General features: G+C 38.3%; 1 protein-coding gene across 1 annotated transcript in view; it reads left to right on the top strand.

The window, feature by feature from the left end:
* Positions 1 to 24,434, top strand: part of nol10 (nucleolar protein 10) — a 117,240-nt gene that overhangs the window by 87,263 nt on the left and 5,543 nt on the right. The window contains exons 13-20 of the mRNA XM_059981885.1: positions 2,927 to 2,979; positions 3,647 to 3,773; positions 5,751 to 5,830; positions 6,080 to 6,178; positions 6,665 to 6,745; positions 13,775 to 13,948; positions 15,853 to 16,088; positions 19,365 to 19,467. Coding sequence (XP_059837868.1) covers positions 2,927 to 2,979; positions 3,647 to 3,773; positions 5,751 to 5,830; positions 6,080 to 6,178; positions 6,665 to 6,745; positions 13,775 to 13,948; positions 15,853 to 16,088; positions 19,365 to 19,467 — 953 coding nt within the window. The remainder of the gene's footprint in view (positions 1 to 2,926; positions 2,980 to 3,646; positions 3,774 to 5,750; positions 5,831 to 6,079; positions 6,179 to 6,664; positions 6,746 to 13,774; positions 13,949 to 15,852; positions 16,089 to 19,364; positions 19,468 to 24,434) is intronic.

Below are 24,434 nucleotides of genomic sequence, written 5' to 3' on the forward strand. Positions count from 1 at the left end.
TCACCAAGACCCTTTTCCATAGTGAATAAAGTGTTCATTAAGTACCTCTGCTATTTGCACCGGTTCCATACACACTTTCCCACTCTCACACTCAATAGGTCCTATTCTTTCATGTCTTATCCTCTTGCTCTTCACATACTTGTAGAACGCCTTGGGTTTTTCCTTATTCCTGCCTGCCAAGGCCTTCTCATGGCCCCTTCTGGCTCTCCTCTAATTTCCTTCTTAAGCTCCTTCCTGTTACCCTTATAATTTTCTAGATCTCTAACATTGCCTAGCTCTCTGAACCTTTCGTAAGCTTTTCTTTTCTTCTTGACTGGATTGACTAGATTCTTCTTGACTAGAACTCCACACAAATATCCCATGAACATTTACCACATTTCTTCCATACCTTTCCCTGAGAACATCTATGCCCAGTTTAAGCTTCCAAGTTCCAGCCTGATAGCCTCATAATTCCTCTTACTCCAATTAAATGTTTTTCTAACTTATCTGTTCCTATCTCTCTCTAATGCTATTTTAAAGGAGATAAAACTATGATCACTGTCTCCAAAATGCTCTCCCACTGAGAGATCTGACACCTGACCAGGTTTATTTCCCAATACCAAATAAAATACGGCCTCTCCTCTTGTTGGCTTATCTACATATTTTGTCAGGAAACCTTCATGAACACACCTAACAAACTCCACCCCACCTAAACCCCTTGCTCTAGGGAGATGCCAATCAACATTTGGGAAGTTAAAATCTCCCATCACAACAACTCTGTTATTATTACACTTTTCCAGGATCTGTTTCCCTATCTGCTCCTCGATATCCCTGTTACTATTGGCGACCTATAAAAAAATCACCCAGTAAATTTATTGACCCCTTCCTGTTCCTAACTTCCATTCACAGGGACTCTGCAGACAATCCCTCCATGATGTCCACCTTTTCTGTAGCCATGATACTATCTCTGATCAACAGTGCCACGCCCCCACCTCTATTGCGTCCCTCCCTGTTCTTTCTGAAACATCTAAAACCCAGCACTTGAAATAACCATTCCTGTCCCCGAGCGATCTCTGTAATGGCCACATATCATAGATCCAAGTACTGATCTGCGCTCTAAGCTCATCCGCTTTGTTCACAATACTCCTTGTGTTAAAATAGACACATCTCAAACCGTCAGTCTGAGTGCGTCCCTTCTCTATCACCTGCCTATCCTCCCTCAGACACTGTCTCCAAGCTCTCTCTATTTGTGAGCCAGCCACCTCTTCCCTAGTCTCTTCAGTTCGGTTCCCATCCCACAACAATTGTAGTTTAAGCTCTCCCCAGTAGCCTTGGCAAACCTCCCTGCCAGGATATTGATCCCCCTGGGATTCAAGTGCAACCCGTCCTTTTTGTACAGGTCACATCTGCCCCAAAAGAGGTCCCAGTGATCCAGAAATCTGAATCCCTGCCCCCTGCTCCAATCTCTCAGCCACACATTTATCCTCCACCTCATTCTATTCCTATACTCACTATCACATGGCACAGGCAGTAACCCCGAGATGACTACAATTGCGGTCCTGCTTCTCAACTTCCTTCCTAACTTCCTATAGTCTGTTTTCAGGACCTCTTCCCTTTTCCTACCCATGTCATTGGTACCAATATGTGCCACAACCTCTGGCTGTTCTCCCTCCCACTGCAGGATATCTTGGACGCGATCTGAAACATACCAGATCCTGACACCTGGGAGGCAAACTACCATCCGAGTTTCTTTCCTGTGTCTACAGAATTGCCTGTCTGATCCCCTAACTATAGAGTCCCCTATCAATACTGACTATCTCTTCCTCTCCCTACCCTTCTGAGCCACAGGGCAGACTCTGTGCCACTGGCATGACCATTGTTGCTTCTCACAGGTAGGCTGTTTCCCCCAACAGTACTCAAACAGGAGTACTTATTCTTCATGGGAACAGCAACAGGGTTACTCTCTAGTACCTGACTCTTCCCTTTCCCTCTCCTGACTGTTACCCACTTGTCTGTCTCCCGTGGCTCCTGTGTGAACTCCTTTCTATCACCTCCTCGCTCTCCCTGACCAGACGAAGGTCATCAAGCTGCAATTCTAGTTCCCTAATGCGGTCCCTTAGGAGCTGCAGCTTGATACATCGGGTGCAGATATGGCCATCCGGGAGGCTGGGAGACTTCAGGACTTCCCACATCTGACACTGAGCACAGAAAACCGGCCTCACACACATACTTCCTTTCTGCAATTAACACAGGTAAACCTATCTTGCCTCGTTACCACCTAAGCCTGTTGAGCCAAAGCCCTATCACTCTGCTACCCTCTCACTCCGCTGCCCACTGCATATGGTGGTCTTTTTCCCGCTCTTGTGACTGACGTCATGCACCTGCACAGTCTTGCCTCTTTACCCCGAGTAGTAAAATGCCATCTCTCCAAAAATCCTTAGCTGTTCCACTCACAGCCTTCTTCCTTTGAATCTCTTTGCATGTTTACTTTGAAATTAATGGAATTGTGATCTCTAGATACAACGTGTTCCCCTGTGCAAACTTCTGTCGCCTGTCCTGTCTCATTCCCTATTATCAGATCAAGTATCACATACTCTCTCATTGGGACATTTGTGTACTGATCAAAGAAACTTTCCTGAACACACTTGACAAACTCTATCCCATCTTTAAAAAAAGTCTAGTGCTTTTCCAGTATATATAACAAATAAACGGCGAATGTGCGTTAGCTACATCTTTTCAGGCTTCTGATTTTCAATTTGCTGCTGCTCAGTTATATATTCATTATGCCTTTATTGCTACAATGTTAGCTGATTTAATGAAGGTTTATGAGAATGGTGTTAATACAGAAAAAGATCCAACACACTTTATGAAAGCTTTTCCATGTTTTATTGAACCAATCTACAGTATTTCTCTGAATTTAATAAATTTGATTTTTTTACTTTCGCAGGAATGTTTTTTCTTGCCAATGAATCACCTAAGATAAATACATTTTATGTTCCAGTAAGTACAATTTTTCCTGTATTTTCTTTTAATGGACACCAGGTAGAGGGCGGAAGCTGGAACAATTTGGATCATAAACTGTTACTTTTCTGGATTTGCTCATATCCCCTCACCCTGCTCATCATACATGTTTTGCAATCTGCCTACCTCAGTTCACTCCTGAAACATGAAGGCAAAAAAGTCATAAATTGAATCTTTTAAGCTTGATATGTTCTACCTGATGTGGTTTGTTATTTTCTAATGCCCAGCTCTCACTGCTTAGTCGTAAGTCCACAGCTGTTGTTGATGACTTAATATCGCATTGTTAGGCTTTTGCCCTCAGGTCAGCCATTTTATATCGTGTGTACATTTCATTTAGTCACTATCAGAAGCATTTTGTTGGAAGTCCAGGGAGCCTATTGTTTGTGATAACACTCTCATTACTCTCATTTTTACTCGGCTTCTTCTGTACTGTAACATATTGGTGAATAATAGAACTGCCTTCAAATTACAACTATGCCAGGACTGGAGTTTACGTATTTGTCTAGCTTAAAAAAATGTGAATCTCCTGAGTATGAGCAGAATAAACCTTGTACTGTATAAATCAATTTATTGTTTTGTGCTAATTTTAATGCTGAAGATAAAAAGAGTAATTTTGGCTGTTTATTATTTTTCAATTGGAACATAGGCATTGGGGCCTGCACCCCGCTGGTGTTCATTCCTGGATAACCTAACAGAGGAGTTAGAAGAAAACCCAGAATCTACAGTGTATGATGATTATAAATTTGTCACCAAGAAGGATTTAGAAAACCTAGGTAAGTTGTGTTAGTCATTTATTTGTACATTTGACCGTATAACTCTTTTTTATGAAGTTGATTGTATCAAGTAACATAACTTCATAAAGCTTGTATTTTGTAATGTCAGAGCAGACCTTTGGATAGACCAGACAACATTTCACACATAATCCAGACTTCTATCTTCAGTGTTATTAAACTCAGTAATCTTGATATTTATTGTGTTTAAAATGTATCTGATCCTACTTCTAGCCATTTCTTGGTGCATGCACAAGTTATCAGATAAAGAAAATAAAATATTTCAAATAAGCTAGTTACAGAATATCTGTTCAGCAATATTAGCATATTTGTCATTTTCCTTCTGCTTGGAATATGGCCCTGGTGTATTATTTTATCCATTTAATTTTTAATTGTATATTATAGTCATAAAGTTCACGATGACTGCCTTTTGGTGTTGATTCAAGGCCATCCTCTGGAAGATGCTTTGAATATAATAATGTTTGGAAATAGTTGCAGAAAAGAATCCTTGCATATTCAGCAGTAGTTTAGTGTTTAATTGTGTAGTGTGCTACTTGTATCTCAACAGTATCTCATACTTTCTATGCTTTTGGCATAGAAAATATACCACTGGGAGGACATCAAGGGTTGGGAATGGGGAGAGTATTAGGGAAAATTTGAAATGTCTTAAGTCTTAGTAGGATGATTAAAGAAAAACTTGATGAAAAGATGATTGTTTTCCAGAAATAGAAGAAAACAGGAATCTACAAAGCCTATAAAGAGGCAAGAGCTATAGTGCTAAAGTTGAAATTATAAAATGCCATGGAGGAACTTAAAGGACAGCGGTGAGGACATAAGCAAAATGTCCTGGGAGACTAATGACTGAAACTGATGAATTTGAATAGGGCACTTGGTTATCAATGGCCTCACTTGCAGAAATCCAACTTCATGCAAATTCTGGGATACAGTTTTGAAGCATTTTATTATTATAAGCTTGAAAAATATTTTACTCATTTTTTGACTGGATACAATATATTTTCTATTAGTTTAATTATGGGTAATGTCTTTGTTTCGATGAAATGAAGGAATAACTTGTGTATAGACTAATATGCCCAATTTACTGTAAAAAATAGACATTTGACTTGCAAAGAAATTGACTGACAGAGTTCTTAGGACAGCAACCATAATTTAACCTCAGGTGTCCTTTTAGCCTTTTGCTGGCCAGCATATATAATTCGGGTTTTGTTTTTTGGTTGATAGGGAATGGATAGATGGTGCAGACTATGAGGCACGTAAGGAAAGTGTGGGCATGTGAATATCTTGAGAACAATATAATTATCTTATTGGTTTTATGTTAATAGTGTGAGGATGTTAGTAAAGGAGTTAGGTGTTAAAAGGCATTTGAGCAAAATTATTGATCTAAATGGACTTGGCATTGCCTGATTATGCCAAAACAAGTGGCCTGAAGAGAGAGGAGAGTCATCAAGAGAATATATTTCCTTCTACTAGAAATAATTTCTCCTTCATTCTGTCCAAAATCTTCTATTGCCTTTTGCAGGTAATGCCTGAACTGCTGAGTTCTCCCATTATCTCAGCTTTTGCTCAAAGTTAAAGCATCAGCAATAACATCATGTCAGACTCTTATTATTCCATGTCATGAGAAAATATTCCTTCCTAATTTCAGATACTAAATCTGGCATATTGTGTTACAGAGTACAATTTCTGGTGTTGTGATGGTGTAAATTGGATGGGGATTTTTAAACCTGCAGTTTATCCTGGGAGTTCAAAAGAGAACTAAAAGAATGTATCGATTTTACAAGCGCATTTTGAAGATGCTTACTGGATCTCCCCTCATTTCATTTAAAAAGACAGTTTAGTGAACAACAGTTTTGGGAGAGTGATTTTTAAAAAAACTGTACAAAAGTAAATGTTTCTTTACAGCAGTACTTTTTTTCTAAATGTTATAAGTGTTTTATGCTGTGTTCTTTTTTTTAACTATAGGTCTTGTTCACCTTATTGGCACTCCATTGCTGCGGGCATACATGCACGGATTCTTTATGGACATTCGACTATATCATAAGGTATCCAAATATTGCCTATACAATTGCATTCAGGGTTGGGTCCTAAATCCTGTTTTACAATGAACCATCCCTACTGTATCTTTTAGTATTAAATATAACCCTGTACTGCATGAAAATGACTAGGTTATAAACTTAGTTATTTTGCATTTATTTCAATTAAATCCCAGTTTGAAATGGTCTATTGGAATATAATCTTTCATACAATTTACCATAGAAGATTTCTAATTCTTGAATTGTATAATTTAAAAGGTGAAAGCTATGACAAATCCATTTGCTTATGAGGAATATCGAAAAGATAAGATCAGACAGAAAATAGAGGAAACCCGTGTTCAAAGAGTCCAAGTTAAGGTATGAAGCTGCTGTTCAGTGTAAATGGTACAGTATTGATTTTTGCTTTGAAGCCAAGTACCCAGATACTTATGAGTAGGATCTGTTATTACACTAGAAAATATTTTTAAATGAATTATAAATTTTTGATAATAAAAATTCAAATGAATCACACTGAAAAATTTTCTCTGGTTTCAATTCACATTGAACAATTTAGTATTGATTTATATTTTAAAGTGATTTGTTCGATGTTGCTTTTTTTTAAATTACTGTTTGAATCTGAGGAATGCAGTTGAAGAGTGAAATTTTTGTAACACTGCACTATAATTCAAATTAACTAAATCTGGAGGCGTATTCAGTATTGATGCTTTGAGTTTTCCCTAACAGTTGCATACAGTAATAGCAAGTGTTTAATAAGTATCTACACAGAGAGATCCTTTATCATTTTTAGTCTATGCCTGCATTTTGTATAAATGTTAATTTCATTTTTAATATTCCAATATACAGCAACTGCCAAAAGTAAATAAAGAGCTGGCAATGAAGCTCATGGAAGAAGAAAAAGAACAAGTACAAAGAAAAAAGGGAAAGGTAACAGTTATTAACTATTAATTGTTGAGCAATCTGATCTACCAGTTAAGTACTGGTAGAAAAGGATGGCCTCGTCTGCTGCAATGAGTTCAATTTCCTGTGGAGTTTGGTTGAGTGGTCCAAGTATTTTTTTAAGCTTTCAGTTGATCTAAATCTATTATTTGCAGACTTTAGTACTGTACTGGTAAAAAAAAACTTTTGAGAATATATAAACTTGTCACAAGCTTCCCAATGTTAACTGCCCTAATAATCTTTCCTTTGTTGCATGACGTCTTGGTCAGTTTTGAATAGCTATCTTTACTGCTTGGCAAAATGCACGACCTGAAAAAATTAACTTTGTGTATTATGATTCTCTCACACAAACATTTCAAGAGGTGAAGAAAATTTACTTTCAAACTTTCAGCTTGCCATTTATAATTCATATTTGTCAAGTCAAGTTTATAAATTAAGTAGAATATAAATTGTACAAAACGTTGAAGAAAAAGGGATATAAAAAACTGGATGCCAAAGCAAGACCTTAGAGCAAATCAAAGAAAAGTTCATGGTAGTGCAAGAGGTGGTCTGTTGTGTTCCAGTGCTGAGGTGGAGTTAGGGTTGTGCAGGTTGGTTCAAAAACCTGATAGTTATGGAAAAATTAAAAGGCAGTGGTCCAATGTCTACTTAGCAATCTGTACAATATTTTCAGAAAGTTAGACATTTTGCATCGTTATGCTGTAGCAGATCTTTTCTATGGCCACACAGTTTGCTAATGTTACAGCTGTTAGATGCAGAAGGATTTCTATGAACTGGTACTTGATGGGTATTGATAACAAGGTGTCCTTTTCAGAGTTTGCTTTATAAAAGTTCTCTTTTGAGTAAGTTGCAAGCACCATTGCTTTCTACTTACTTAATTCCCAAATTCCTAGTGTTATTTGCAGCTGTATTGATCTTTTTATCACAATGTTCTTATTTCCATCATTTCCTTTTGATGAAAGTGATTATCAACAGTATGGGAGTTTTTAAACAAACAAGAGAAAACCTGCAGATGCTGGAAATCCAAAGCAACACACAAAATGCTGGAGGAACTCAGCAGGTCAGGCAGCATCTATGGAAGAGTAAATAGTCGATATTTTGGGCCGACACCCTTCTTCATAACTCAGAGAGAGGAGGCGAGAAGCTTGAATTCGAAGGTAGGGGGAGGGGAAAGAGGCTAGCTGGAAGTAGTAAGGTGAAACCAGATGGGTGGGAAAGGTCAAGGGCTGGGAGAAGAACAAATCTGATAGAGGAGAGTGGACAATAGGAGAAAAGGAAGGAGGGGAGGACCTCCCAGAGGGAAGTAATAGGCAGATGAGAAAAAGTAAAAGATCAGAGTGGAAAATAGAGTGGGGTGGGTGGGTATTTTACTTCATGCCATCAGGTCAGAAGGTACCCAGATAGAATATAAAGTGTTGCTCCTCCACCCTGAGCGTGGCCTCAGCTTGGCCCAAGAGAAGACCATGGATTGACATATCAGAATGGGAATTAAAATGTTTAGCCACCAGGAGGTCCCACTTGTGGTGGATGATGCAGAGATGCTCTACAAAACTACAAAGCGGTCCCCGAATTTACAACAGATCACACTAATGTAGAGGATGCTACATCGGAAGCACATGACACAATAGAGCACAAAAATAAATTACCCCAGCAGATTCACAGGTGAAATGTTGCCTCACGTAGAAGGACTGTCTGGGGCCCTGAAAGGAGATGTGTGGGCACTTAGGCCGCTTGCATGGATAAGAGCCTGTAGGGAGATTAGTGGGGAGGGACGAATGGACAAGGAAATCTCAGAGAGAGTGATCCCTACAGAAAGCAGGACAGCGGGTGTGGTGAGGTAAAGATGTGTTTAGGGATAGGGCCTCTTTCATAGATGTTGCCTCCAGCATTTTGTGCGAGCTTTTGAAGTCTTACAATGACCCATTTCAAAAACTGTTATCACCCTATATGAGATTACGAAAAGTTTCACTTGTAATTGATGTCACAACAAAATAAGTTAGCTGGTCATCAGTTTCCAGTTCCTGTTTCCCTCTCTCACCTTATCTCTTTACTTGCCCATCACTTCCCCACTGGTGCTCCTCCCCCTGCCCTTTCTTCCATTGTCTTTTACCATCTCGTATCAGATTCCCCCTTCAGCCCTTATCTCTTTCACCAAGTAACTTCCTAGCTCTTTACTTCATCCCTCCTCCCCGTCCCATACACCTATCACCTACCACCTTTTACTTCCTCCACTCCCCACCGCCCTGTTACACATCCCTGTCTGACTTCTCATCTTTTTATCCAGTCCTGATGAAGGGTCTTAACCCAAAATGTCAACTGTTCACTCTTTTTCCATAGATGCTCCCTGGCCTGTGTGAGTGGTGAATAAAGTGGTAGGCATTCTTGATGATGTTACAGCAGTGGTCTATTATGTAGAGTCCTCTAATATTGCAGGTGATGTGATGCCAGGCAGAGAATTTAGACCATAAGACACAGGAGGAGAATTAGGGCATTTGGCCCATCAAGTCTACTCCACCATTCAATTATGACTGATCCATTTTTCCCCTCCTCAGCCACACTCTCCAGCCTTCTCTTTGTAACCTTTGATGCCGTTTCCAATCAAGAACCTATCAATTTCCATCTCAAATACGCCCAACAATCTGGCCTCCACAGCTGCCTGTGGTTAAAAAAAAAATTGACAAGTTCACCACCCTCTGACTGAAAGAATTTCTCCACATCTCTGTTTTAACTGGATGCCCTTCTATCCTGAGGCCATGCCCTCTTGTCCTATACACCCACACCATGGGAAACATCCTTTCTACATCAATTCTGTCTAGGTTTCTCAACATTCAAAAGATTTAAATGAGATTCCCCCTGCCACCACCCCCCCCCCGTCCTTTTAAATTGAAGCGAGTACAGAGATAGAGCCATCAAAAGTTCATTGTATGATAACCCTTTCATTCCTGGAATCATCCTTGTGGACCTCATCTGAACCCTCTCCAATGCCAGCCCATCTTCGATGAGAAGCCCAAAACTGTTCACAATACTCAAGGTGAGGCCTCACCAGTGTCTTATAAAGCCTCAGCATCACATCCCTGCTCTTGTATTCTAGACCTCTCAAAATGAATATTAACATTGCACTTGCCTTCCTCACTACCAACTCTACTTGCAAGTGAACCCTTTGGGTGTTTTTCATAATGATTTTTGTTTTTCTTCTCTCTGCTTAGGAAAATAGTCTGCACATTTATTTCTTCTACCAAAGTGCATGACAATGCTTTTTCCAACATTGTATTTCATTTGACACTTTCTTGCCCATTCTCCTAATTTGTCTAAGTCCTTCCGCATTCTTCCTGTTTCTTCAACACAACCTGCCCCTCCACCAATCTTCACATTATCTGTGAAGTTGGCAACAAAGCCACTTATTCCATCATCTAAATCATTGATATATAGCATAAAAAGAAGTGGTCCCAACACCGACCCCTGTGGAACACCTCTAGTCATTGGCACTCATTGCCTCCTACCAATCAGCTGATGCTCTGACCATGCCAGTAACTTTTCTGTAATACCATGGGCTCTTAACTTGGTAAGCAGCCTCATGTGTGGCACCTTGTCAAAGGTCTTCTGAAAATCCAAATATAGAACATCTGCATTTCCTTCATCTAACCTATTTGAATTCCAACAGGTTCATCAGGCAACATTTTCTCTTAAGGAAACTATGCTGACTTTGTCCTATCTTGTCCTGTATCACCAAGTACTCCATAATCTCATCCTTAACAATTGACTCCCAACATCTTCCCAACCACTGAAGTCAGGCTAACTTGTCTATAATTTCCTTTCTGCTGCCTTCCTCCTTTCTTAAAGAGTGGAGTGACATTGGCAGTTTAACAATCCTCTGGCACCATGGCAGAGTCCAGTGATTTTTGAAGGATCATTACTAATGCCTCCACAGTCTCGACCTCTACCTCTTTCAGAACCCTTGGCTCACTGCTAGTGTCTTCCATGTTGAAGACAGATGCAAAATAGTCAATTTAGTTCCTCTGCCATTTCCTTAGCCCCTGTTATTATTTCTCCAGCCTCATTTTCTAGTGGTCCTATATCCACTATCATAGCTCTTTTTTTTTTACAGTTTAAAAGCTGTAAAAGCTTGAAGAAGCTTTTCAAGTTGCTTTCTGTAGGTTTTTAAAAGCTTCCCAATCCTTTATCCTGCTAATTTTTGCTTTGATGTATGCCCTCTCTTTTGCTTTTACATTAGCTTTGACTTCCCTTATCAGCCAAGATTGTACTATTTGGCCATTTGATTGTTTCTTCAGTTTTGGAATACATCTATCCTACACCTTCATTTTTCCCAGAAACTCACACCATTGTTGCTCCACTGTCATCATTGCCAGCATCTCCTTCCAATTTGCATTGTAATTTCCTTTACTCCTCTGAAATACTGCTATGTCAGACTTTACTTTCTCCCTGTCTAATTTCAAGTTGAACTCAATCATATTGTGATTACTGCCTCTTAAGGGATTTTTATTTTAAGCTCCTTTCAGTTCATTGCATAACACCCAATCCAGTATAGCAGATCCCCCAGTAGGCTGAATAACGAGCTGCTTTAAAAAGCCATCTTATAGGCATTCAACATAACTGACTCTATTTGAGATCCATTACCAAATTGATTATCCCAGTTGACCTGCATGTTTAAAATCTCCCAGGACGATTATAACATTGCCCTTTTGACTGTTCTATTTCCCATTGTAATCTGTGGCCCACTTCCCAGTTACTGTTCAGAGACCTGTATATAATTACCATCATGGTCCTTTACCCTTGCAGTTTCTTAACTCAACACACAAGGATTCAACATCTGATCATATGTCACATCTTTCTACTGATTTTTTTTTTAACCATCCTTTACCAGCAGAGCCACCCCACCTCCTCTACCTACTTTCCTGTACCTCCGATACAATGTATAACCTTGGACGTTCAGCTCCCAATTACAGCCATCCTTCAGCCATGATTCAGATCATCCACCTTATTTCTTGTACTCTGTGTATTGAGATATAACACATTGTGTACTGTATTTGCTACCCTTTTTGATTCTGCATCCCTAATGCACTGATACTCACCCCTGCTGGCTGCAATTTTGTCCTAGCATCTGCTTGCCTTCCTGACAGTTTGACTGAACACTATCTTTGATTTTTTTTTTAAACCATCCCTCCTATCCTTAGTCCCTTCACTCCAGTTCCCTCCTCTGCCAAATTAGTTTAAACCCTCCCAAACGGCTCTAACAAACCTGCCCACAAGAATATTGGTCCCCCTTGGGTTCAGGTGCAACCCATCACTTTTGTACAGGTCATGCCTCCCCTAGAAGAGATCCCAATGATCCAAGAACCCCAAGCCCTGCCCCTTGCACCAACTTTAGGACCACACATATATCTGCCAAATCATTCTGTGCCTACTCTCACTGGCACGAGGCCCAGGTAGCATTCCAGAAATTACTACCCTGGAGGTCCTGTTTCTCAGCTTTCTGCCTAGCTCTCCATATTCTCTTTAGGCTAGCTTAATTAAATCTTCCTGCCATTATGTTAAAGGGATTGGATTATGCTGTTTCATTCTTGTTTATCACAGCACTTAGTTCCTCAAGTGCTCACTTGATATCTGCTTGGAGGTGAGATGTAGACTGCATTCAGGATGATGATGGTGGAGAAGTGGATGGTGGAGGATGATGATTGAAGGGAGTGCAACAAGTAGCACCTGGTTAGCCAGATGCCAACCATCAGGGTTTCTGAATAACTGGGTGATGAATGCAGGAAGTTCTCAAATGGCATTCTGTAGTACATATTGCACTATCATCCTACCTTCATCAATCTCCTTTGTGACCTTCCCAAAAAATAAATACAATTAGTGAGCAAGCTTTCCCCTTCCCAAGGTCATGCTAACTATCCTAATCAGTTCCTGCCTCTCCAATAATTTCATAAGGCTCACCGGCCTACCAGGTTATGTTTCAATCCCTGGTAAATTTCAAATTCATGCAAATATAGTAGGAACTGAGCAAAAGGCTGCAGAGCAAGTTTCCAGTGAACTGGTAGATCATCCTTTTTAAATGTAAAAGTTTTAATGGTTTTCAATTATCAGTTAACATACATTATTACTTGTGTGAAAGAATCGTGTTACCTATTCAATAATGTGATTAGCAATTAACCTCAATAAATATGCCATCCTTCAAAGAGCTTCCTACATTTCAAAATTCTCCCTACATAAATAAGCAGAACAAGTAATTTGCAGTTACTTCTAAAATGTACAATTGTCTCTTAAAGTTGAAAGAATGAGGCCTGTTTTACAAACTGAACTGTAGTTGAACATTGAATTTCAGTATGACTTCCTGAATTCATACTTTGGTTTATAAATCAAGTATTTTGAGTACATGAATCTTAGGTTAAATTGGAACAAATATATGGAAACTATAGAACACATTTATGTGCAATATGTCCTTCAAACAAAAAGGTAAAAGTTTGGCAATTGTGTTAAAATGGATGATTCATTTCTGATTTCAGCTAAATAGTAAGGAACAGACCTATCTGATCAGCAAAACAGAGGCAGTAATTTGAAAGAAATTACAGAATTAACTTTGAAATACACTCATTGTCATTTCTGTATGATGGATTTTTCAAGCTATTGCTTGAATTTCTGCCTGTGGCCATCAAACTTTACAACTCCTCCCTTGGAGTGTCAGACGCCCTGAGCCAATAGACTGGTCCTGGACTAATTTCCACTTGGCATAATTTACTTATTATTTAATTATTTGTGGTTTTTATGTTGCTGTATTTCTACCTATTCTTGGTTGGTGCGACTGTAATGAAACCCAATTTCCCTCGGGATCAATAAGTATGTCTGTCATTTTGTTATTTTGATACATGATTTTAAACAACATGGGGAATGCTGATTTATTTTCCAGCAACATAAATATATATAGATTTGTCATTTACCTTTTTTTAAAATGATGTGTTATGGTTTGCAAGAAAAACTTCATCTTTCCCCCTTTTTATTTGTTAGAATCTACCTAACATTCTGCGGGATGACCGATTCACAGTCATGTTTGAAAATCCAGACTTTCAAGTGGATGAAACCAGTGAAGAATTCAGGCTCATAAATCCAATTGTGTCCAAAGCCTCTGAAAAAAGAAAGAAAAAACTTAAGCGGCTACAGGAGCATATGGAGACAGTGCAGGTAATATATTGATTGAAATAAGGGCAATACCTTGTGCTACAGAGCTCTAAAAGTATGTTAAAGCGTGCCTTTAAATGGTTGCAGTGACAAAAATGCATTATGGAAGGTGGCTGGGACAGAGGTTTTTTTCTGAGGCAGAAGTTTCATCCCTTTTTGAAATGAAAGTACATTGCTGAGTGTCAGTACAGTTGAAAACCAGCTTGTTGTCAGTTATAATTGTGTGAAATCAGCAATGTTTTTCTAAAAGCCCGAAGAAGGTGCAAAAAATTGTCTTTATCCAACATACATTAATTAGTACAAATACATCAGTTTTCAAAAAAAGAACTTGGTAATTACTTCAAATTTTGACATGTTTTAATTTATCTGAAGTTAAGTTTTGTACATATTTTATGACTTTTGTATTTAAAACTATATTTAGTTAAGCGGGGTTATCTAACTAGTTAATACGTTAGATTTACTGTCCAGACAGCAGATAATTTTTAAATCTTGCATTTATTTGATGCTTTTTTGTTATTGGGTCAAGTGCAAAAAATGCTGAAGGTGAACCTTGAATGGAGATGGGGAATGTGTTATCAATTCACCAATTATTAAACTGTGAAGAGGGAGAAAAACGTCAGCTTTTTGAGCAAAACCAAAGAAATATTTATGATTACGAATATATCCCGCAATTAAGGAAGCCATTTAGTCATTGATCCTGTGCCATCTCTCAGCAAGAGTAATAGAGGTGGTATCACTGACCTATCCATTCTTTATGGCCCTTGCTATTTTTTCCTTTGGTGCTCACTCAATTCCTTTTCAAAGTCACTGTTGAATTTGTCTCCATTGTCCCTTTATTCAATACGTACCAGATGCTGATTACACACTGCATATAGTATATATTCCATAAACTACCTTAGGTTCTTACTTCCAGCCACTTAATTCTGTGTCCTTTAGTTCTCAGCCTTTCCAGTTGGAATAGTATCTTCCTGTCTGTTTCTGTTCAGACCTGCTATTCTTCTGAATACCTGATTTTATTTCTTTCAAACTTCACCGCTGTAGGGAAAACTGCTATTTTTCCAGGCCTTTTCTTATAATGTGACTCCCTTACTCATGAAATCATTCAGGAAAATCTTTTGTGTGCCCTCTCCAAAATGTTTGTGTCATTCTTGGAGGAGGGAAATGGATAAAGTACTCCAGTTGCGGTGAAACCAATGCTCTTCATATATACCTCATTTTTGTACCCTTTACTTATAATATGAGCTTAGGAATTAGTATGGTTTTAATAATGCTTTCTTAGTCTAACCTGCTGCCTTCAATTCATTCATGCAGTTGTCTAGTTTTCTGTTCTGCTCCTTTTTGAATTATGTCCTTAAAATCGTATTGCTTTTTATCATTCTTCGGAATAAAATGTTACTTTATACTTCTCATTATTAAGTTACATTTTCCAGGGTTGCTACCAACATGTACTGTCTGCAAGTTTTGAAACTATATAAAAAAAAATCTAAAAACATAGAAGCAAGACTAGCAACATGCCCCCAAGTCTGTACTGCCAATTAATAATATCATGGTTTGTTCAAATGCCATTTGCCAACAATAGCTTTAACCCTGTATCAAATGCCTATTTATCTCCGTATTTAGATCATTCAACAACTATTTGAACTCTCCTTTTGAGGAAGCACATTCCAAACTGAGTACAAGGACCTTGTTTTCTATTAAGTATTCATTAGAATACACATTTAAATTTATATCTAGAAAATCAAAGCCTTGACCTGTGTTGAATGTAATTGTCCCCATCCTCTACCAGTTAAAATCTGTGAATACTTTTAATTATTCACAATTACAGTAATTGTGCCAATTCTTCAAAGAATAAGAATAATCATCTTGGACATTTTCAGAAGTTTTATTGTGGTATTATGATATTATAGGAAGACGAAGAGCTGGAAGGAAAACCCAGTGATGCAGATAGTTCTGAAAGTTCCGATGATGACCGTGGCTGGGTTGAAGAGGTCCAGAAACAGCACAGATTGTTGCGCGAAGAGCAAAAATTGAGACTAATGGAAAGTAATCAGCAAGTTCATTCAAAACCAAAATTCTTTGAGATCAAAGCTGGAGAAGAGTTCAGAAGTTTTCAAGACACTGCCCGTAAACAAAAGCTGCTCAAGTGAGTGTTGCGTCTATTTCACTAAATAACTTTGACCTTTCTGATGGCATGCATAATACCCATTTCTCTGGTATTCGATTTATGAAATTTGATAGAATGTTACTGGGGTTTCATTGAGGAGAGGGTATGCCCCTAATTCACTCACATTCGCCTAGGGTGAACCCCCATCAACCCCGCTAACATTTTCAGTGTAGATACGGTGTGATGCACCCCAGTACAAGCTGGCAACACGAAATATCAAACAACACACCAAAGGCGAGTAAATGATTACAACTTTATAATGATTTCTTAGTGATGGGTTAGTAGAAACAGATAAAATAAAGGCACCAAACCAGTAAGTTTATCAATCTTGTGCACATAATATTTAATACATTGGAGCTCACGCCTCCTGTTCCATCCACAACAACCTTCCGAGCCTTCGTCCACCATACGAACCGCCCAGTATCTGCTGCCCTGGGTCTGCTGTCCACTCCACACACGTCCGTCTTCTTCACTCGCCTCCAACAAAAAGACCGCAAGTTCCAGCTCAGCTCACATATACAGGATAGCATAACAATTCTCTATTGGTTAATTCCCCCCTTATCTGCAGTTATAACCCAAACATTCCAGCTACAGAAACCCATTACAGCAAAGCCATTTTTTAGCCTTAGAAATCTAGTTACATAAGCTTTCTTGGTAATCATTGGAAAATGGAAGGTTATTGAAATCTGATTTTAGAGCTTTGAAAGAATTGATAAGGTTGGTTGTAATTTTATTTTTAATTGTGTGTGTCTGGGATAACAAGGTTTGAGTGACAAAGTAGGGGAGCGTGTCACAAAATTGGACATAAGTATCAAATAGCTGCAATTATTGAAAATCTGAAATAAAGTTAACAAGGATCCTATTGAATAGGCCAAGATTTTAAAGTCTAACTATTTTCCTGTGAGGCATGTTAATCTCCCTTTCCCAAGTATGGGACAAGTAGACAAAAATTCTCTCATTTAAAAGTTGCATTTCAGTACTTTAAGCAGTTAAAAGAATATCATTTTTGCTAAGTTATTTGAATTGTTTTGGCTATGCTGATTAGTTAGGATTGAGGTGACTTGTTTCATCAGATGTTATTTTTTGATGAGCACTTTATCTGTCCAAGCAATGTTAAAATCTTATGGCCTGGTAAGTAACAAATTGTTCTTCATCTCTTTTCCTGATTGTTGGCCCTTGCTTTGTGAAATCTTGCAGCCAATTTGCCTATAAGACTTTGAGTTAACTTGTTGACTTGAATGATGAGCACGTGGAAGATGCTGCTCTAAGAAAGTTTGTTTTTGTAATTTGAAGTTTGTGAAATGAACAATTAAAATTATAGTGGACTACCATGATCCCAGCCAATTCCCTTGCCATTTTAATTACTTTGAAAAAATCAAGTAATATAATCTACTTTCAATTGTGGTATGTCAGTGTCTACCCTTTCTCTGTGTGGTTAGTGTGGTTTTAAACGACATGGGTGCAAATACTTAATCACTCCTGGTTTGTTGATTTCAGACCAGTCTTCTATAAGAGCAACTGTTTGCCATGTCGAAAGGCAAGGGATCTCATTTCTCAAAGGTTCCATTACACTCTCAGGAAGTGTACACTTATGAATTTTTGTTTTGATGAAAAAGCCATATTGCTCAGTTTCTTGACTTTACTGCAAAGTGACTTTATGTAGCATCTGCAGTGTTGGTCTGTCTCATCATGAGCCACTGCTTTCAGAGCTGATCCGTAATGACAGAGACAGAAGCATTTGTGAAGATATGTTGGTCATGAACACTGTTGGTCATCCTCATCATAGCTGTTCTACACAAGGTAACATACACAAAATACTGGAGAAACTCAGCAGGTCAAGGAAATGAATCCATGGAAATGAACAAACAGTCGATGTTTTGGGCCAAATCCTTCCTTCAGGACTGGAAAAGAAAGGGGAAGATACCAGAATAAAAAGGTGGGGGGGGGGGGGGGGAGAGGAATAAGGATAGCTAGAAAGTAATGGGTGAAGCTGGGTGGGAAAGGTAGATGAAGGATCCAAGATGGGAGGGAGTGGACCATAAGAGAAGGGGAAGGAGAAGAGGCACTAGGGGAGGTGATAGATGAGAATAGTGAAGAAGAAAGGGGGAGGGTTAACCAGAAGGAAGTGGATATTCATGTCATCAGGCTGGAGGCTACCCAGACGGAATATAAAGTATTGCTCATCCACCAAGAGTGGCCTCATCGTGGCAGAAGAGGAGACTACAAGATGGTAGTTCAGTCCCTTTGCAATTATGATATGAATGTTAAATACATGGGTTATGACCAAAGTAAAAAGTAGCTGGGATCACTTAGCACTTTACTGCCAGTGTGTATATTAGGTGTGTCAAAAATGAAACTTGCAAAATTTAGAGAAAATAGTGAAAAGAAAAATGCCAATATTTACAAAAATATATCTACAGCAAAACATAATAGCTCCATACTTACTGTTGTCCAGTGTGAACTCTTTGTAGCCCCCCATCTCTCTCCCTTACTGAGGACAAAGTGAACTTAAAACTCCCCATGAATTATATAATGTGATGCACCCCACAATGTAGTTACAATCATATTACAAAATCAACATAAGTACCTACCTTAAATACAGTGTACAAACAACATATATACATTTATACATCCCCATTACTAAAGAAATAGAGTATTCCACCGTGTATGGTGGAAGAGGCACCATTAAGCCAAACAGAGCGCATCAGCTCAGTTTAGAATTGAACTAAACATGGATGTCTGACTCTGTATGTAGCAATGTGGATGGAAAGCAGTGGGTATATTGGGGAAGACGTTGAAGTGCGTACGCTCACTGCAATGACAGCTGAACAACAAGGCAATGTTTGAGATAATGTGCGTGTGTAAAGAGTGCATAAACCAAGTGCTCTGTCACACTGAACTAATGTTACTACAGTATGGGAGAGGGTGGTTTAAGGTTTTATTTCAATATGCTAATTATATGAATTTTGCTTAAGAACTAAGTATCAGTAACAGAATAAAATTACTGTTAGGGTCATTATCCTTTCTAGCCTGATTATGATGTTTTCTGAAATGATTCAACAAGCCAGTCATTGTAGTAAATTGCATTGGGCTGTTAGAGTTACTTCACTGAGGAATGCAACAGTTTAAGAAAGTAGTACATTCCCAAAGGAAATTAAAATTGAGCAATAGTTGTTGGGCAATGTCAGGAGCAAGGGTTTTGTAATTCAATAACACATCTGCAGTATCACCATTTTTATGTATTTTACTGTACAGAACGACTCTTGAAGATCGGTTGAAACAGGAAGAAAAGTCTGGAACACTCCATTTGTCTGACACCACTGTAGGCAGTAAACAGTTAACATTTGCCCTTAAAAAGGTAAGTTAATTCCAGCGTCTTTATTATAAATTTGGAATACTTGTGGGTGTATAAAGTGAATCAATATGGATAAAAAAACTTTTGAGATTATTGGAAACTTGTATCCTGTTGCGTGGCACTCAAGTTACAATCTTCACCTGGAAAACTCTTAAATAGATGAGGTAGTGTTTATTCACAGAGAGAAATACTATGATTTAGTTGTAATTTTCTTAATATGTGCATTTTATTTAATCGGTCCATTTTGAAAATTTCAGTGACTGTACTCTGTACAGTGGTCAATCCCTGTTGATACAGAATTACCATGTATGCAATATTACCAAGCCTAGGTATATGTTCTTCAAATAAACCACCGAGTCTAATTCTGTCATAGACTGCTTCTATTATTCTTTGAGATTATGCATACTGCTTCCATTGATTATGACCTGGAATCCCAATTGTTAAAAATCTGTTTAGAAAACTAATCATACCACATTTTTATTCTTCAATCATGTTAATTTGTAATCCCTTGGTACTGTCTCACTGAACAATAACAAGATCCTTGTTTGCTTCTGTTAAACATTCAACTAAGTAACAACTGCGCTTTGTACTTTGTTTCAGTTTGGGGATTAATTTCTACCTCTTAGACTCTTGTATGTGATTTCTAAAACACTTAACAATAATCTACCATGTTTCTTAAGCTTTTGTAACCTTTTAAGACTCCTCTCCCAACATCTGGTAAACTCCTCCATTCATCAGAGCCCTGACATCTCAAAAAAAATCATTATAAACTATTCCTACCTGCATGGGTGCATTATGTTTGCATCTACAAAACACATCTCAAGAGCACCATCCAAACTCAACATCCTCAGATTCCAGAATGGTTATTTGGAAATTGGGGAAATGTTTGTGCTTTTTGGCACATGTTCTATTTGTTTTAAGTTTTGGTTCAGTACTCTAATGAAGTTCTTGTAGGTAACCTGTTGCCATGCCTGATAGAGCAGCGGGATGATTAAATGGTTTGTATAACACCTTTGGAGGAATCTCGAATCTCCAATGGGAGATCCAGGTAGTCTGCATGATTACTGCTTCAGCATTGGAGACAAACCTGTTAAATGTTCGAACGTATCTTTAAAGCAACCCAAGTAATATTGAGTTCCCTAATCCAGGTTACATCAATTTTACAGTTTGAAGAGTTACAATGCTTATCAGAATAGCATAAAATCTATAGCTGGTGTAGAAATGGGAAGTACAATTGGACTAGACCAATGGAAGAATGGTTAAAATGATTTGCCATATTGGATAGCAGTGAAGGTTTGTTGCATGTTTGACATTTGGTCCTGATGCTATACAGCAAAGAAGCAAACATTCTGTTGGGCAGTTTTTTTTTTAATTAAAACTTTGAATATCAATTATTCTAATTAAGTTAAGGCCATCTTCTAAAATAGACTATTTGAAAAATATTGAACATGAAGAAAGATGTCCTAAGTTTGAGAGTAATTGTATTTGTAGCTAGTGATTGAAAGCTGGTTGTAAACTGCAAATGCTAGATTTTCATTTCCATTTATAATTCTACAGAGGTTTGAGAATGAGAAAAGTACCTGTATGATTTGAGATTGTTTCAAAGCTAGAACTTTGAATTTAATTTCATTAGATTTCTTCAGGCATGAGTGAAAGTGCAAAATAGACTATGTGTTAAGTAGTCTTATTCTAAAAATAAAAGTCCTGAGCTTTCTAGTTGTATATAGATATAGGGACTTGGTTTAATTTCATCTTGGCTTTCTTCTTAAATATGGAGAATGTTGTCTTAAAAAAAAATTAAATTGCTCTCAAGACATGATCAGGTTACAAGTTAGTATCAGACTACAAATTAGTTGGCATTTCATCGTTAATTAAAACTTCAGAACATAGGGATGAGTAGAAGAAAAGGGAGGCCTCACACATGCAGGAATATTCAGGACAACAGAAAGGTGCAGGGTAGTGGAGAAGGTAATTAGTGTGTTGAAATTAGGACCTACTTGAAATACAGCACAGTTCTGTGACATCCGTGTTGGTTTATTTTAATTACAATTGAAATGCATCCAGATCTTCACTTCCTAGTTGACACCTGCTTTGCGAATGGGACCAAGACTTTGTGCAAAAGAATGCTGCACCAATAACAAAACACTGTGCTTCATGAAAGTCACCAGGCATCAATATTATTATAAGCAATACACACAAAATGCTTGAGGGACTCAGCAGGTCAGGCAACCTGACCTATGGAAATGAATAAACAGTTGGCATTTTGGGCTGAGACCCTTCTTCAGGGCTAAGAAGGAAAGCGGAAGACTCCAGAAGGAAAAGGTGGGGGGAGGGGAAGGAGGCTAGCTGGAAGGTGATAAGTGAAGACCAGTGGAAGGGAAAGGTCAAGGGCTGGAGAAGAAGGAATCTGATAGGAGAGGAGGGTGGATCACAGGAGAAAGGGAAGGAGGAGACAACCTGAGGAAAGTGATAGGCAGGTGAGGAGAAGTAAAAGGTTAGAATGGGGAATATAGGAGGTGTTTTTTTTAACTGGAAGGAAAAATCTTTATTCATGCCATTAGGTTGGAGCCTACCCAGACAGAATATAGGGTGTTGCTCCTCCACCCTGAGCACAATCTTGGCACGAGAGGAGGCCAAGGACGGACATGTTGGAATGGGAATTGGAATTAAATGGCTTGGCCACCAGGAAGTTCTGCTTGTGGCAGATGGAGTGGAGGTGCTTGGCAAAGCAGTCGCCCCAGTTTGCAACAGGTCTCACCAATATGGAAGACGCCGCATTGAGAGTACTGGACATAATAGATTACCCCAGCAGACTTGGAGGGGAAGTTTTGCCATACCTGGAAGAACTGTTTGGAGCTCTGAATGGAAACATAGGAATCTACAACACATTACAGGCCCTTCGGCCCACAATGTTGTGCCGACCATGTAACCTACTCTAGAAACTGCCTAGAATTTCCCTACCACGTCGACCTCTAATGAGCAAGGAGCTCAATGAGTAGATGTAGCACTTAGAGCGCTTGCAGAGACAAGTGCCAAGAAGGAGATTGTTGGGGAGAGATGAATAGATAAGGAAATTATGGGGGGGGTGGGCGATCCTGCAGAAAACAGAGGGGTGGGGAGGTAAAGGTATTACTATATTTCAAATGAAAATTTGGCCATGTAGTACACAAAGTACATTGTGTGAAGGAATTTTTGATCCCTATTTGAATGAAGGATTTTTTTCCCCAGATCTTTTGGACAAAAACCACCTTAACAGTTTGATAATGAAAGTGTGCATCCTTTTTTTTTATTTGCTATCCTGCATGAAAAAATGATAAAAGTTTGCTTAAAGTACCAGGTTGAAAAAGTTAAATTTTCAACAGCAGAAGTTGTGGAAATCATCAGCTGAGAAGTAAAATGGATATGTATCTAGCAAGGTTAAATGCTATAAACAGAAATTTTCTATTTGGTGTCAATTAAATTATAATTGAATATTGGGTAATTGTAAACTTAACTATCAAATTTGCTGGAACATTCTCTTTCATTTGCCATAGATGCTACTTAGTAAAAGCAGTGTGCATAATATCAACAAAATTGGATTGTTAATTGGATTAAGATTGCTCCTCAAAACTTGCATAGATTGTAGTGGAATTGGATTTGCTGAACATTTCTGGCATTTTTCATTCTTAATCCAAACTTTTGGCATCCACAGTAGTTTGCATTGTACACTGTTCATTTTTGGAGGTCACTTGATCACTATTTCTATCCCCAAGAAAGCTTTCTTAGTTAACTCTGACCACTTTTTTTTAAGTTACATCTGTGCACCTCATTAATGCAAATATTTAATTAGCCAATCATGTGGCAGCAATTCAATGCTTAAAGCTATGTAGACAGGGGACGTCACGTGATGACGTAGGATCAAGACGCTGGAACCTAGCTCTCCTGTAAAAAATCAATAAATTAATGTTTAAGTGAAGAAAAGTTAGTCAATACTTTCTAAAAGTTACTTATAAACTACTCCGGATTGTTTCAAGTTATGCCTCACAAACAGAAGATGAAGAAAGCTACTACCGTGAAGTCAATGCAAGTTGGAACAGAATGAAGGCCCACTTCTGCCAAAGAACAGCGGGCTCAGGTACATTTCACCTCCGGTGATACAGAACAGGAAACTGCGGCAACATCGATCAATCCTAAAGAAAAAGACCAATGAGAACTGCGCAAACATGAAGGAAGGAGCATGCGCAAACGAGAGCAACCAGAACTACAAATCCCAGTTACGACTGAAAGAGTTAGATTCTCTGGAAAAATCAGACAAAGATGGGGGTAAAAGTTTTTCTGGAAATATAGAAAAGACTTTGATGCAAATAATGCGTAAATTGGGCGCATTAAAAGAAAAGAAAAATGACATTTGGAGATTAGGTTTGATAAAATGACAAAAAGACAGGAAAAAATGGAAAAGAGAATTATAGATTTGGAAACTACAACGGAAGACATGGGTGAAAGAATGAACAAAATGGAAGATGATACTACTGCCTGGACATCAGAAAGAAAACAGTTTATGGAAAAAATTGATAAGCTTGAAAATTTTAGTAGACGAAACAATATTAAAATCGTTGGACTTAAAGAAGATATAGAAGGAGAAGATCCAATAAATTTTTTTCAAGAATGGATCCCTGAAAAATTGGAAATGGAAGGAGAAACTCTAATTGAGATTGAAAGGGCTCATAGAGCCTTAAGGTCAAGACCTCAAGCTGATCAAAATCCACGATCAATTTTGATAAAATGCTTAAGATACCAAGATAAAGAAAAGATCCTGAAAGCGGCTGCCCAAAAGAGAAACGAGCCATTGATGATAGCAGGAAAGGCAGTTCTTTTTTATCCTGATATAAGTTATAACCTTTTGAAGAGAAAGAAGGAATTTAACCCAGCGAAAAAAGTCTTATGAGAAAAGGGTTATAAATTTATAATGTGTCACCCAGCAACACTGATAA

The sequence above is a fragment of the Hypanus sabinus genome, chromosome 10 (assembly GCF_030144855.1).
Source record: "Hypanus sabinus isolate sHypSab1 chromosome 10, sHypSab1.hap1, whole genome shotgun sequence".
Lineage (NCBI taxonomy): Eukaryota > Metazoa > Chordata > Chondrichthyes > Myliobatiformes > Dasyatidae > Hypanus > Hypanus sabinus.